The sequence below is a fragment of the Gaeumannomyces tritici genome (assembly GCF_000145635.1).
Source record: "Gaeumannomyces tritici R3-111a-1 unplaced genomic scaffold supercont2.6, whole genome shotgun sequence".
In the NCBI taxonomy this organism is placed as follows: domain Eukaryota; kingdom Fungi; phylum Ascomycota; class Sordariomycetes; order Magnaporthales; family Magnaporthaceae; genus Gaeumannomyces; species Gaeumannomyces tritici.
Genome location: NW_008804550.1, coordinates 798,283 through 810,759, shown reverse-complemented (window position 1 = coordinate 810,759; position 12,477 = coordinate 798,283). Strand labels below are relative to the sequence as shown.

Here is a 12,477-nt window from a genome sequence, read left to right as displayed (position 1 = left end):
GTAAAGTGGTGCGCGGGCATGTTGTTTGGCTTTGGTGCTGGTGCAATTGTATTGGGAGAGGTAGAGTTTAGGTGGGGAAAAAATTTGCGGTCCAGACTGTTTTCCGGATCCGTGACATGTTACGAATCACATGTGATGCTGCCAAAAATGTATGCTTTACTCGACAACGACAGGATTCGAACCTGTGAGGGCGAACCCATATGATTTCTAGTCATACCCTTTAACCACTCAGGCACGTTGCCCATGCTAGGCGATGTGGGGATGGGGTGTCTGGGTCCCTTTGAGTCGCGAAGCTGCAGCTCCCCACCTCTTCGTGATGGGGTAGATCGGTGAACGGAAAACATAATGATCACAAGTGCAGCGACATTGGTAGGCATTTCGAGTCAGAAATTCTATGGCTTTGATTAATGCTATACAAAAAATACACCCCCAGGTGCACAAACAATTCTTCCATCATCCCCGAACTTGAAGGAAGCAGAATTGAAGCCCCGAGGTCCATAAGACGTGAAAGGGTACCAAGCGCCAGCTCGTGCTACAAATTGGCAATAATACAGAGTGGAAAACAAGTGTAAAACAAATGGGAATAATACAAGCATCCAAACAGGGTCAAATGCTGTCAGGCACGAAGACAAAAGGTATCGTTGCTGGTTCCTCAAACCACAGTCTGAACTTTTACTGTCAAATGACCTTGCCCCGAGCGTTGGGGATGGGGCTAGACGGAGGCATCCCCCAAAAGGAGGACCGTGGAGCGCCAATGAGCGCGCTTAGAAGGGGTACACCGTAATCGGAGTAGTGATGGGCTCCGCCGGCGCGAGACCGATGGGGACCTCGAAGCCTTTGGGCGGGTGGAACGCGTCGGGGATCTCGATGATGTCGCGGTAGTAGCCAGTTGTCATCCGAGGGGCTGTCATCGTGGTCGTCGTTGTGGTCGTCGTCGTGGTCATCGTCGTGGTCCTCATCTCCGTACCTAGCGGGGCGCCTGGAGTTTTGGCGCGAGCGGACGCGGCGACAGGCGGCATCGGCGGACTGCTAGGTGCTGACGACGGAGGGCAGGACGGTGCGGCCGTTGTGGACGAGGCCGAGGTTGGGGCGGACGTAGACGTGGCTGGTGTTGGTGGCGCTACTGAAGACGCTGTCGTAGCTCTGGTTCCAGTAGTAGTTCTGGAACGAGTCGCCCGCGATGGCGTCGTCCCAGGCGCGGATCTTGTCGTCCGTCTGGCTGCCGACCAGCGACCACACGTTAGCGCCCACGTCCCAGCGGCCGAGCGTGTGCAGGTCCCAGTTGGCCTAGACGGACGAGAGCTCGCTGTAGTGGTTGTAGAAGGCCGTGTCGTTGGTGCCGCGCTTCTCCTCGGGCACGGCCGAGCCGAGCAGGATGCCGGCGACGTGGTTGCGGGCTAGCGGGTTCTGGCCGTTGGCCTGCCAGGTGATGTAGACGAGGGTTTCGCCCTTGCCGCCGCTCCCGCTGTTGAAGTACTCGTTCTTCAGGAGCGGCTCCACGAAGGTGCGGGTGAAGTTGCACGAGACCGAAATGTTGGTGTCGTGGCCGTTGTTGTACAGGTTGGGGGTGACGAAGCCCCACTGGGGCAAACGCTTGTTCCGCAGGTTCTCGTTGAAAAGGGTGAAGTTCTTGACCTTGGCGACGCGGTCGACGTCGTCGGCGACGGAGTTGAAGCGCATCAGCAGGTTGTGCTTGCGGACGTAGTTGCCCTCGGAGGGGTTGGAGTACTCGAAGCCGTCAAAGTCCGAGTAGGGGAGGCCCTCATTGCAGTCACCCCAGCTGATGCCCTTGTCCTCCAGGAGATCCACAATGGTGGAGACGTTCTTGTTGACGAGCACGAAGCTGTCGCTGTTCAGCCCAAAGATGTCGCCGCTGGCCGGGGAGATGTAGTTGGGCTGGCTGGGCGTTCCAACTCCATAGTTCTCGGTTAGGGGGATGCCCTGCTTGATGAGGGCCTGGCAGTTGGCTGTACACAAGGGGGGACACGGTTCAGTACCAATCTCCTGCGTCTCGGTCATCAAGCGCGTCACTCACGGTCCGCAACTGCGTCATCAAAGCTAGTGATCTCGAGGTATATCTAAAGGATACGATCGAAGACCTTGCCCTTCACATTGGAAGTCGGAGACAGCGTCTTGGCTGTAGCGGCGGCGGCGGCCACGTCGCTAGTCGCTATGGCCGTGTGGTCAAGGGCGTTCACGGTGGAGGTGGCCGCGTCGGTGCCGGCGGTGCGGGAAGGGTCGGATTCAGAGGCGATTCCGACGTCCCGGCCTGAGTCAGGACGAGGAGCCGCGGCGGCGAGAGCTGCCACCGCGGGGGTGCTGAGGGCTTTGAGATTCACGTGCGTGGTGAAGGAAAGAAGAGGTCAAGGAATTAAGCAGAAGCGAAAGAAGAGAACGAGGGATGAAGGAGATTGAGCAAGCGAGAGATGCCAGGAAGGGAAGATGGGCTGATGAGGGGGAGAGAAGATTGTGTCGATGAATGGCGCCGAGGTGTGCTTTTATATCCAAAGAAAGTCGCCTTGCAAGCAATCAACATCCCATGGGATGCGCCTTTCCCACTCATGGGTAGCAATAATCACCATCCCGGGCCATCGCATCCGTGCAGCCCTTCGTATTTTCTCTATCCTCGTTCTGCATTCAAGGGTCTCGTTTGCCTGCAAAGCTAGCAGTTGGGGTCCCGTCGTTAGCGCATCGATCCTGTCAAAGCAAGCTTTAGCTACAGGTGCTGACCAGCGGCTAAGATCTCTGGGTTGCTATTAGCCCAAACTGCTCCGTGGAGAAAATCCAGGGGTCTTGCCCCAGCCCAAGCACATACAATAGCCTGATGTTGGCTCGGACTGCTGGCTTAGCCATAAAAGTTGGGTGTTAGGTTCTAGAACGAATGCCGTTATTTAGCGTCCACTGAGACCTTTATGCACATCATGATGAAGTTTTATTCTGGTCTTAATGCGGCAAAACCTACCACGTTTTATGGGAAACGTGATGTGTGACCCGGCAAGAGGTAGGAGGAATGAAGCACGGAGGAAGTTCTCTCACAAATAGGTGGGTATGGCGACTTTTAAATCGTGTATCTGCTTTGGCAACATGCCTGCAGCTAAGAAAAACTTCTGAGCCACTCATCCTGGAGCGGTGCTTTGGGGTCAAACCTGAAGATTGTAACGGACATGCGCCGCTGGTTGGTTCAAGTGATTTTGTCCTGCGGCGACCCCAGGAACTGTCCGAGCCAGTGGAGGCTAATAGTGCTAACCGGACGGGATCGCCATCTAGATCAATAGCGGGGAGCCGTGTATCAAACTGAAGATGCAAGCCTATATGGGTCGAAAACGAAGGAGCAGTGTAAGCCACAAGCACACCTGATGGGAAATAGCACACCGCAAGGGGCTTGACGATCAACGGTCTTGCAGCGCCGAGCATCCGCGCCCCCGCACCAGCGGTTGGCACCGCTCAGTACGCCCCGCCTTGGCCTGTCCGAGCGGGAATCTCAGGGCCTGGCTGGTGGGATGAACGTGCACATAAGCGGCAAAGGTCTAATGGCACTATTATGGGACGGTTTTCGTTAGATCTCCAGGCGTCGCGCGCAGCAACACCCAGTCAGTTAGTGCGCCATAACCAGATGGGATTCCACAGGGCGACGAAGGGTTATTATGGTTAAAGTAGGCAACTCAACCGCAATTCTGCTCCGATCGGGGTCACCCGGCGCTAGACGCAAGGTTGGGCGTAAAAGTTCACAACAAAAGGGAGCGTTAATCAGTATTTTGAGTGTGCAGGAAACCTATACTAAACAACCGCTCTCTGGACAAGGAGCTTCGAGCAAACCCTTTTCACAATAAGAGGAGGCAACCCGCTGGCTTTTCCGTAGGACGCCACCCATTCACTATGGAAAAATCAAGGTTTTATTAGGAAAGTATACTAGTGATACGTTTGGTGTAAATGAATTTGTTCCTCATTGACAGGAGATTGAATAAAGGAGTGACTCAGTTGGATCGACAGTGCTGGAAGGTAGTGAGTGAAAAACAACTGTCCTCATTTGCATGCCCCCGCATTTACCTCGCGGGCCCTCCCCTCTCCCCATAATAGAAACATGGAACCATGTTACTCCTAAGGCGTTTACACCTCCAACCAACTGTGCAGATGCACCAGTTGAAGCTGAGAGGTGGTTTGAGAATGTTGCTTCGAATTAAACACCTCGCTCATTGTAAGCGCTCAGGCCGTGCCACCGCAGCAGTCGTTCAGCGTGACTCCATTCCCGCAAAAGTTGCTGATAGAGGGCTGGCAGCGGCGGCCCGGGATCGTGGGGGTGCCGGGGCAGAACTCGTCCAGCGCGAGGGTGGTAGGGGTGGAGCACTACAACCGAGATCAGCCTCCTTGGTTATGTCCGAACCACGGCAGATAATACAGAACACTTACAAAGAAGAGACTGTCGGACTGGTGGGTTCCGTCCGTGGGGAGGCCACGCTCCTGCAAAGCCTTGTTGATCCGCCCCCTCCAGAGATTCTCGTCTGGCTCGTTGTTAAGATTAGTAGCTGCAATTGAGGACAAATCCGGGGCAGGATTTACGGGAATCACGAGGACAGGTGACATACTAGGACCCCGCAGGAGAGAGAACCCGCAGTAGAACTGCGCCGGGGTGCACTCAGGGCCGACCTGAGCGGTGGCCTGACCAGCCAGCGCGGCGGCAGCGGCAGCGAAGATAGCAATCTTGACCATGGTGGCTGATATTGGGATTATTGGGATGCTCCAGGGTTTTGGTTGTGAGTGGATATGATAGGGCTTTGAATGCTATGGCTCGGAGGAAACTGGCAGGCTCATAAACGGCTGGGCCATCGGGCTTTTATAAAGAAAAGGTCGCCCAGGCAGGTTGCAGCCTGGCCACCCGAGCTTGCCACTTTTGGGCATTTTGCATCATAGAAATTGGCATGAAAGTCTTGCGCCGCGTTGCTGACCACCACCGTCATGACGATGACTTTGTAAGATGCAAGCAAGCCTGCTGAGAAGCCAGTGGCGTTGACGTCCAGAGGACAGGTGATCTCTTTCCATCCTGGCTCGTAAATGATTGAAGTTGAAAACTGAGCTAGCTTAAGTGATAGCGTGACGGGCAAACTTGTTCGACATCACCATGTGAAGATGAATGGGGCTTGGTCAGAAAATAACATGGGAAGACGGATGCATTAAGGGGAGGCATTAAACCAAATACTGGAAAACATATCAAATACCAGCAAGCAGATATTTAAGACCTTGGACTGGGAGAGAATGAATAGAGGTTTAAAAAACCTCATTCCTTAAGGTGTAATTGAAGTGACGGCGACCAATACTCAACACATCCATCAGACGAGACCTCCTCGAGGCAGCAGAGAATTGAGCGATCGTTATAGCAGGTCGGGGTAGTTGATGTTTATTTCCTTCCTGGGTCCGGCTGTCTCTGCCCCGTCACCTAACGCCAGGATGAAACGCCAAGGTCGTGGTTCGCAGACAGGCAACCTATAGCAGATAAACGACAAAGTACATTCTGATGTATGCAGCGTACAAGCTTCTACTTTGGGGAATATCTGTTCGCAGGTGGGATGCCGCCGCGGGATGTGTAATTATGACACGAATTTCTCACGTCAGTAGTTCTTCATGTTTGACATGCTGTTCGGTCTTTCTTCCTCGCTACCAAACCTTTGCGTGACAGCCTCTTCTCGTCAACCAATAGCGGCGGTTCCTTGGTACTTTTCCAAGCCCGAAAGCGAGCACTCGTACGGATGGGTTCAATGCAGTTACTCAGCAACGGCCCGCTCACGTTGTTGCCACTGCCAGGGTGGCCGGCTGACCGAGTCTGATGACAAAGACAGGACGGTCACCTGGTAGGTGAATTGGTCTCGAAATGGGCACAAAAAATCACACCGGGTGGGTGAATATCTTCCCACCTAAATCAGAGTAGTCGTTGCTATGACGACATCCGTGGATGCACGCAATGCATATGCCATGTAAACCTAGTTCCCATGTTCGATACCCCCCGCCTCGACATCCATCCCGCATCAGCCCCATCCCTTCAACTTGTGCTTTTGGTAAAAGAACCATGGATGGAGGTGGTGAAGGATTTGGGAACATATCGGTGACGAACCCAGGCAACCTGGCAGGATTGGCTTTATGCTGCTACCATATGCCCAAAGTAGAATACCCATACGTGGAGCAACATTGGTAACCACCCCGCAGGCACCTTGGCTTTTTTCGAGCCTGAAGGTAGCAAGTGGCTAGAGGAATTTGGGCAAGCCGGCGCTCTGGTATGCCCGGCAACATACATGGTGTTTGGCGGGGCTGGGTCCTAAAGTCCAAGGCTGGTCCATGAATGCACGTTTTGTTCTCTTTTCGGTTGCCATTGCTGGGCAGGAGCGAGCCAAAGGCGCACTCTAGTTCAGGACCGCTCGGCTCAGCGGGCCTTGCTGCGCCCCGAGAGTACATGCACTGCATGGCGGACTACCCGCGGGCCGGAAAACTGAGCGGAAGTGCAACACGGGTGTGCGCACAGACTCCCATGGGCTGCTTCGGTACCACGGACCTGGCATAGTGGCCGCCCGCCTGGATCTAGCCCGTCGCGTACCTACATGAGCTTAAGCGAGGTAGGGCTGCAAGAGGCGTCGGTTGCATTGACCGACAGTGAGAAGGAATCCTTCCTTCGCTTTTGTTGGCATCGATTGAGCCAAGACTGGACGCTCGATGGACGCAGCGCCTTCTTGGGCGCCAACGCGGCTACTGGTGGTTGCAGCCGCAGATGGTTGAGGATAGCGGATTGGAGCCCTCTAGCACAGGATCTGGACTCCAGACTCTGGACTGTGGCGCAGGGATCGATTGCGGCGGGGATGTGGCATAGCGGCACAGCGAACCCCCAGTCAGCTGTGCTTCATACCTGGATCTGCAGGTAATCGCGAGTTCGCTCATCGTTGCAGGTTGTCGAGAAGGCCCAGATCAGGAGCGGCTGGGCAACTGCGCCGTGTTGGGCGTGCTTCTGGGCTATTGACTGTAATTGCTCCGCTGGCGGGCCCACGCTTGCCACCCGTTAATTTTTGGCGATCCCCCGCGTGGTTCGTGAGCTGAGCTGGGGCAGCGCCATCCTCGATTTGCCGGTCTGGCCGGAGCGTGTTTCCCCGCCAAAACTGGAATCCCAGCATTTCTATCTGGTTTGTTTCTTCGCGCCATCCATCTCTCCGAAGCAACAGCCTGACCTGCTGTTGGTCGCGACGCACCTCATCGCGCTCCCTTGCTCGACCGCCTTTATGCTGGAATTCTGCCTAATATGTCTGCGAACAAACCGTGCCAAGACAAACAGATGGCACCTAGGAGCTCACGATGGAGCTTCGGACCAACAACCGCCAACACTCAATCTCCTGCCAGCAACCACCCGCCATGCTCCCAGTTCGCTGGGACGAGAAGTGCCGAGAGGAGATAAGTACAGGAAAGTCTAGGCCGTGCGCTGCGATGCCGATCCTTTATCCAGTGGCCTCCCAGTTCGGCTGCATGAAAGGCCCTATGCATGGTGTCTTAGGGACGCGCGCACACCACCCAGAGCCACGGACGTTTCCGCAGCGGGCTAATTCTGGAATGCACGCGACCCTCCAGCCCGCCCCTCTCGGCTAAAGACCACCCAAGCACGGCACGGGGCAGCGAGAGCGTTCTCCGCCGGCCCTCGCCTTCTAGACGGCCAAGCTCGCTCGAGAGCCAACAAGGAGGGCATCCAAGACAAGGCAAACGCACATTTCGATGGAACACACACACACACACACACACACACCCGACACCACGGGACTGGTAGTTACCGCTCGTTTCTGCAACAGGGCGCCCCCCGGGGGGAGTCCCTGAGGGTTCGAGTTTCCTTCGTGCCCACATTTTCCCTGTGACTGCTTGGCGTGGCTCATTTTGCCATGCGCAGCGCCGATCTTGAGCAAGAGGAAGGCGGCCAGCCAATGACCAGGAAAGGAAGAGGGAGGTTGACATGCAGCTAGGGAACAGGTCTGGTAGAGTGCAACCCACCGTGCTGACAGGGGGAAAAAAGGAGGGTGACAGTGCAGTTCGAACTAGAAAACCCCAAATAGTGACAGTAATTGTTGCAAGCTGCCAACACCGGGAACCGAATCCCTTTGCACCTTCTCCTTCAGTCACCGGTGTTGCAGACCGAAACGACTTCTCTTGACAGCTGGATAGGTGGTAGGTAGCCAAGCACACGGTGACGATACGGTGCGTTCTGCGACGGAGCTCGTGCCGACAGTCCGGACTGCGTTTGGTTGTTCCAGGGTGAACCCCTCAGATTTAGCTGCGGTCATCAGACCTCAATCGCAGGAGGAGCGGCCTTGATTGCACCCACACCCTCCCGCCAAGTAGGCCCAAATCCTGGGGCCAATGGCCGGACTGTGCCTCGCGTCCTTTTCCCAGCCAAGATTCCTGCGAGACCCGATTCGAATGCCGGACCATGAGGACAAGCCCGACTGGGCGCCAGAGTGCGGGCTTCTTCCGAATATATCATGTTTCCTCCCAGCGCCCGTCCCCGCGCCAGGACGATCCTGGAAGTCTCGGCCTGGGTATGATGCAGGCGTAACTAGCTGCAGCCGACTTGCCTCGCGACCGCCTGGGTATCGACGAAAATCTAGCAGCATCCACCGAGGCCCTTGCACAATTATGGATTCCATACTGCGCCTGTTGGTTCGCGCCGCAAACGTGGGCCACATCGACGATAACGAGCCACTTCCACCGGATATTGCAGCCCAGGACAAAGGGCCAGGCATCATCGTCACAATCCTGTCCCTAACATGCATCACCACGCTTTTCGTTATCGCGCGTCTGTACACACGGGCGCGTGTACTGCGCGCGGCACATCTCGACGATTGGCTCATCATTGTCTCCATGGCTTGCACCTGGGTCGCCGCCGGCTTCTCCGTCGCTGCCAACCTCAAGGGTGCCGGCCGACACGTGCGCGCGCTCACGCAGCAGGAGCTCCACGACGCCATCTTCTTCGTTATGACCGGCTTCGTACCCAGCCTTCTGTCGTTTGCTTTCCCAAAGCTCGCCATTGTGGCACTCCTAACGCATCTCATGAACCCAAGCCGCATTCACCGGAGGTTCCTATGGGGCCTTGCCGGTTCTTGCTTCGTGGTGTTGTGCACGAACATCGTCGTCGAGTTTGCACAGTGCAACCCCGTCTCGGCCCTGTGGGACAAAAGCATCAAGAAGGAGGACAAGAGCTGCTGGGACCCCCGGGTGAACCTGTACACCGCGTACTTTGCCGGAGGTGAGCATGGCCTATGGGAGCAAAACACGCGCCGCTTCCGCGTGGCTTTCGCGTGGCACCACTGACAGATGGGTCCCGAAGCCTACTCCGCTTTCGTCGACATGTACCTTGCCGTCTACCCAACCATAGTTCTGTTCAGGCTTCAGAGCTTGTCTTGGAGGAAGAAAGCAGCGCTAAGCATAGCGCTAGGCCTTGGCGTCTTGTGAGTTAGCGTGTCATCAACTTTTGCTCTCGACCCCCACGAGTTTGCTGAACAATTCCGTTGCTTTTTGTACAATAGCGCCTCCATTGTTGCCATCTACAAGTGCACCTTCCTGCCAGCGCTGGGAAGCAAAGATTATACCTGTAAGACTACGTTCGGCATACCGTCCATGACTGACGTTTGGACACCGACCCTGACCTGGTGATAATAGATGACACGGCAGAACTTGTGGCCTGGACAAAGTAAGTCCGCCCAGCTCCTTGCCAGGTGACGCAGAGACACTAACACACAAGGCAGCGTCGAGAGTAACACCCTTATAATGGCAACTTGTATCCCCGTCCTCCGGCCCCTGATCGATCGGATTTTCGGCCGACAGTTTCTCGGTGACCCGAGTGATCCAAGCCGACCGGGCTATGGCGGCGGCTACCAAGCGCATCGAGACGACAAGGGCTACGCTCTGGGACGCTCGGGTGCCCGACAGTCTTGGACCACGGGCTCCCCAATGGCCGCCGACGGCCACGAGCTTGCCATTAGTCCGGTGCGCGCGAAACGCAACAGTAGCGTCCGCTCTGCTGCGGTGACCGTTGCGCCCGAGCGCAGGCAACCTCCCTCAACTGCTGCCCACTACTACGCGGCCGCGATCAAGAATCCGAAGCGACTCGTCAGACGCAGCGACACGGCGCCAGAGATGCGCAATTCGGACTTTGCTACCAAGGCCTCCAACAAGTCGGCGAGCCAGGAGAGCATACTTCAGCTCGGCAGGGCCATGACGACTCTAGGCACGACAGTCGCACTGGGCCCAGGCTTCCACCAGCACCAGAGCAAGGGGTCGGGCGGAGCTAGAGTGCTGACCATAACCGCCCAGGCAGGCGCGGACACCAGTCCAAGGGCTGGCTACACACTGGGAAACAATGAGGACAGGGCAGAAAGCATGGTGCTTCCCACAATGAGGCCCCCCAAGGGCCAGATCGTGCGGACCGACATTGTCACCGTGAGCTACGACGACGCAGGGTCGTCGAGAAGCGAAGGCGATGGCGGCCACTCGCTACCCGACGACTCTAGGGTTATGGGCGGCCGCGGTCGAAGGAGCAGTAGCGATGCTGCGAGGAGTGACGGTATGCTTTGGTGGGGAAGGAGTTCAAACGCATGAGCTCGGTGGCAGGCAGAATACCACATGGGACTCTCTAGACGGCCCTTTTTTTTTTGGATTCTAGCCGGTGTTTGTTCCAAGGAAAACTTGACCGTCTTCTCGTCTTGACCCACCCCACCATCACCACCGCCACCACCACCACCACCACCACCACCACCGGTTCTGCTTACATGCACGCCACCACCCGCGTGGCCCCCTTCTCAGTCCCGCCCAGTGACCGTGATTGTGTGGACGAACCGCAGCTTCCCCTTCTCGAGCCGGAACTGGTGGCTATCGGGCGACCCGCCAAAGGTCAAAAATATGCTGACAGTGCCCAGCACCTCGTCGACGACGTAGCGCCTGTTGGTGAGGGCGACGCCGCTGGGCACCCCCACGTTGCACGAGTCGGTCGGCAGCCCGCGGCCGACGTAGACGCCGCCCTCGAGCCGCTGGCACGGCATACCCCACGGTACCTTGACCGTCTTGTCGTTGAACAGGTCGCAGTACGCGTCCCCCGCCGCCCGGATGGCGTCGCGCGTGTCCCGCTGCGCCTCCGGGATGGGGTCCCAGCTCTCGCGGCTCGAGTAGTGCAGCGTGCCCGTCGCGTTGAACAGCCAGTCGCCCGCGTCCGTGACCAGCGTCTCGATCTTTACCGGTGTCGCGGCCGTGCTGTTGTTGTTGTTGTTGGGCGCCACCGCCCAGTGGATCTGGGACCCGATGACGTAGGGGTGCGCCGGGTCCGTCACCACCACCTCGGTGTAGGTGGCGCACGCGGTCGTGTCGAGGATGCTGCGCGAGAAGTCGACGCCGAGCGGCCGGGACAAGATGGGCTTCCCAACGGGCCGCTTGAAGTTCTCGGTGTATCCCGACGCGGTCGCCGACAGCGCCGTGGCCAGGGAGGCGTCGCCGGCCCGCTGCGCCGCCACGTAGCCGTCAGCCGCAGCCTGGAGGTACTCGCGCGTGCAGTCTGCGGCGGTGGCCGGCACAGCAGCGATAGTAGCGGCCAGGATGGCGAGGGTGGTGCAGCAGAACATAGTGCTGGGAGGGGGTGAGTCGAACGGTTGCGTGTCTGTCGGTGCTTGGCGGGGCCGTCGACCAGGTGGCTCCCGAGACGAGCGGCATTGAGACTTAAATACACTTGTCTAGATCACTTCCAGGGGGGAGTATGGTGGGAAATTGCCGACTGGCTGTAGCGCAATATCGCCATCTAGATGGCTTCGAGTGCGGGGCACGTCCGGCAGTGGTCGGGCTCGGCAGTTGTCGTTTTGGAAAGGAAGAGAGGCAAGGGGCTGGAGTTGAGTCGCTGGACACGAAAGCAGGGCAGACAATCTAGCCATGCCCATTGTGCCGGCATCTGTCCATTTAGCCAAGCATCCCAGCTCCCCTGATCCATGGTTCCGTATCCGCGCCCGGATCGTGCTCCTCGGATTTAACCCAGCGGATCTAGGGCGATCGGAGCAACACATCTTCCGCTCCTTGTTGTCTCTCCATCTGAGGCTGTTGTGGCGCAGTCCGTCTTTGGTTTATTGCGTTGCCGACGTCGTGGCAGGTGACCGGCCGTGATGAAAGAGATTTTGTCACTTTGGGTGTTGGATGAGTACGACGAATGGCTGTTGGTAGATGGGCTATTGCTGCATATTCTCAACAGCGAGGTTCAACCATATAGACGCTCTCCCGGCTGTCAGATGGCGATGACGGTGGTTCACGACATATCCGTCAAAAACCGCTATCCTCCTAGAAAATGACTGACGACAAGGAACACAAGCAACTGACGGGTTGTACACGGCGCTGAGGTGGTTGGACAATGCGTCACTTGGGAGAACACAGTGGATAGCGACGAGTGACGAGCAACTACCGATTTAAGGGATACGCTCCTGCCTTTACTTC

General features: G+C 57.0%; 4 protein-coding genes and 1 non-coding gene across 5 annotated transcripts; 1 reads left to right on the top strand and 4 right to left on the bottom strand.

Moving 5' to 3' along the window:
• Positions 1-161: 161 nt before the first annotated feature.
• On the bottom strand, positions 162-242 carry GGTG_20211. The gene has a single exon. It is a non-coding gene; the product is annotated as a tRNA-Ser (tRNA).
• A 787-nt stretch (positions 243-1,029) lies between these two features.
• GGTG_10641 (hypothetical protein) lies at positions 1,030-2,853 on the bottom strand (the record flags this gene model as incomplete). Its single annotated transcript, XM_009228515.1, has 4 exons — positions 1,030-1,219; positions 1,298-1,967; positions 2,090-2,319; positions 2,816-2,853. 4 exons carry the CDS (start codon positions 2,851-2,853, stop codon positions 1,030-1,032), a joined length of 1,128 nt encoding a protein of 375 aa, XP_009226779.1.
• Positions 2,854-3,890: 1,037 nt separating this feature from the next.
• GGTG_10640 (hypothetical protein) lies at positions 3,891-4,777 on the bottom strand. Its single transcript, XM_009228514.1, has 3 exons — positions 4,584-4,777; positions 4,408-4,499; positions 3,891-4,344 (listed from the first exon to the last, which is right to left on the bottom strand). The coding sequence occupies exons 1-3, from the start codon at positions 4,705-4,707 to the stop codon at positions 4,204-4,206; spliced, it is 357 nt and encodes a 118-aa protein (XP_009226778.1). The 5' UTR covers positions 4,708-4,777; the 3' UTR covers positions 3,891-4,203.
• A 3,783-nt stretch (positions 4,778-8,560) lies between these two features.
• On the top strand, positions 8,561-10,411 carry GGTG_10639 (hypothetical protein; the record flags this gene model as incomplete). Its single annotated transcript, XM_009228513.1, has 6 exons — positions 8,561-9,259; positions 9,341-9,461; positions 9,540-9,604; positions 9,673-9,703; positions 9,759-9,999; positions 10,331-10,411. Exons 1-6 carry the CDS (start codon positions 8,650-8,652, stop codon positions 10,409-10,411), a joined length of 1,149 nt encoding a protein of 382 aa, XP_009226777.1. The 5' UTR covers positions 8,561-8,649.
• A 400-nt stretch (positions 10,412-10,811) lies between these two features.
• GGTG_10638 (hypothetical protein) lies at positions 10,812-11,624 on the bottom strand (the record flags this gene model as incomplete). Its single annotated transcript, XM_009228512.1, has 1 exon — positions 10,812-11,624. The coding sequence occupies one exon, from the start codon at positions 11,622-11,624 to the stop codon at positions 10,812-10,814; it is 813 nt and encodes a 270-aa protein (XP_009226776.1).
• Positions 11,625-12,477: the final 853 nt, after the last annotated feature.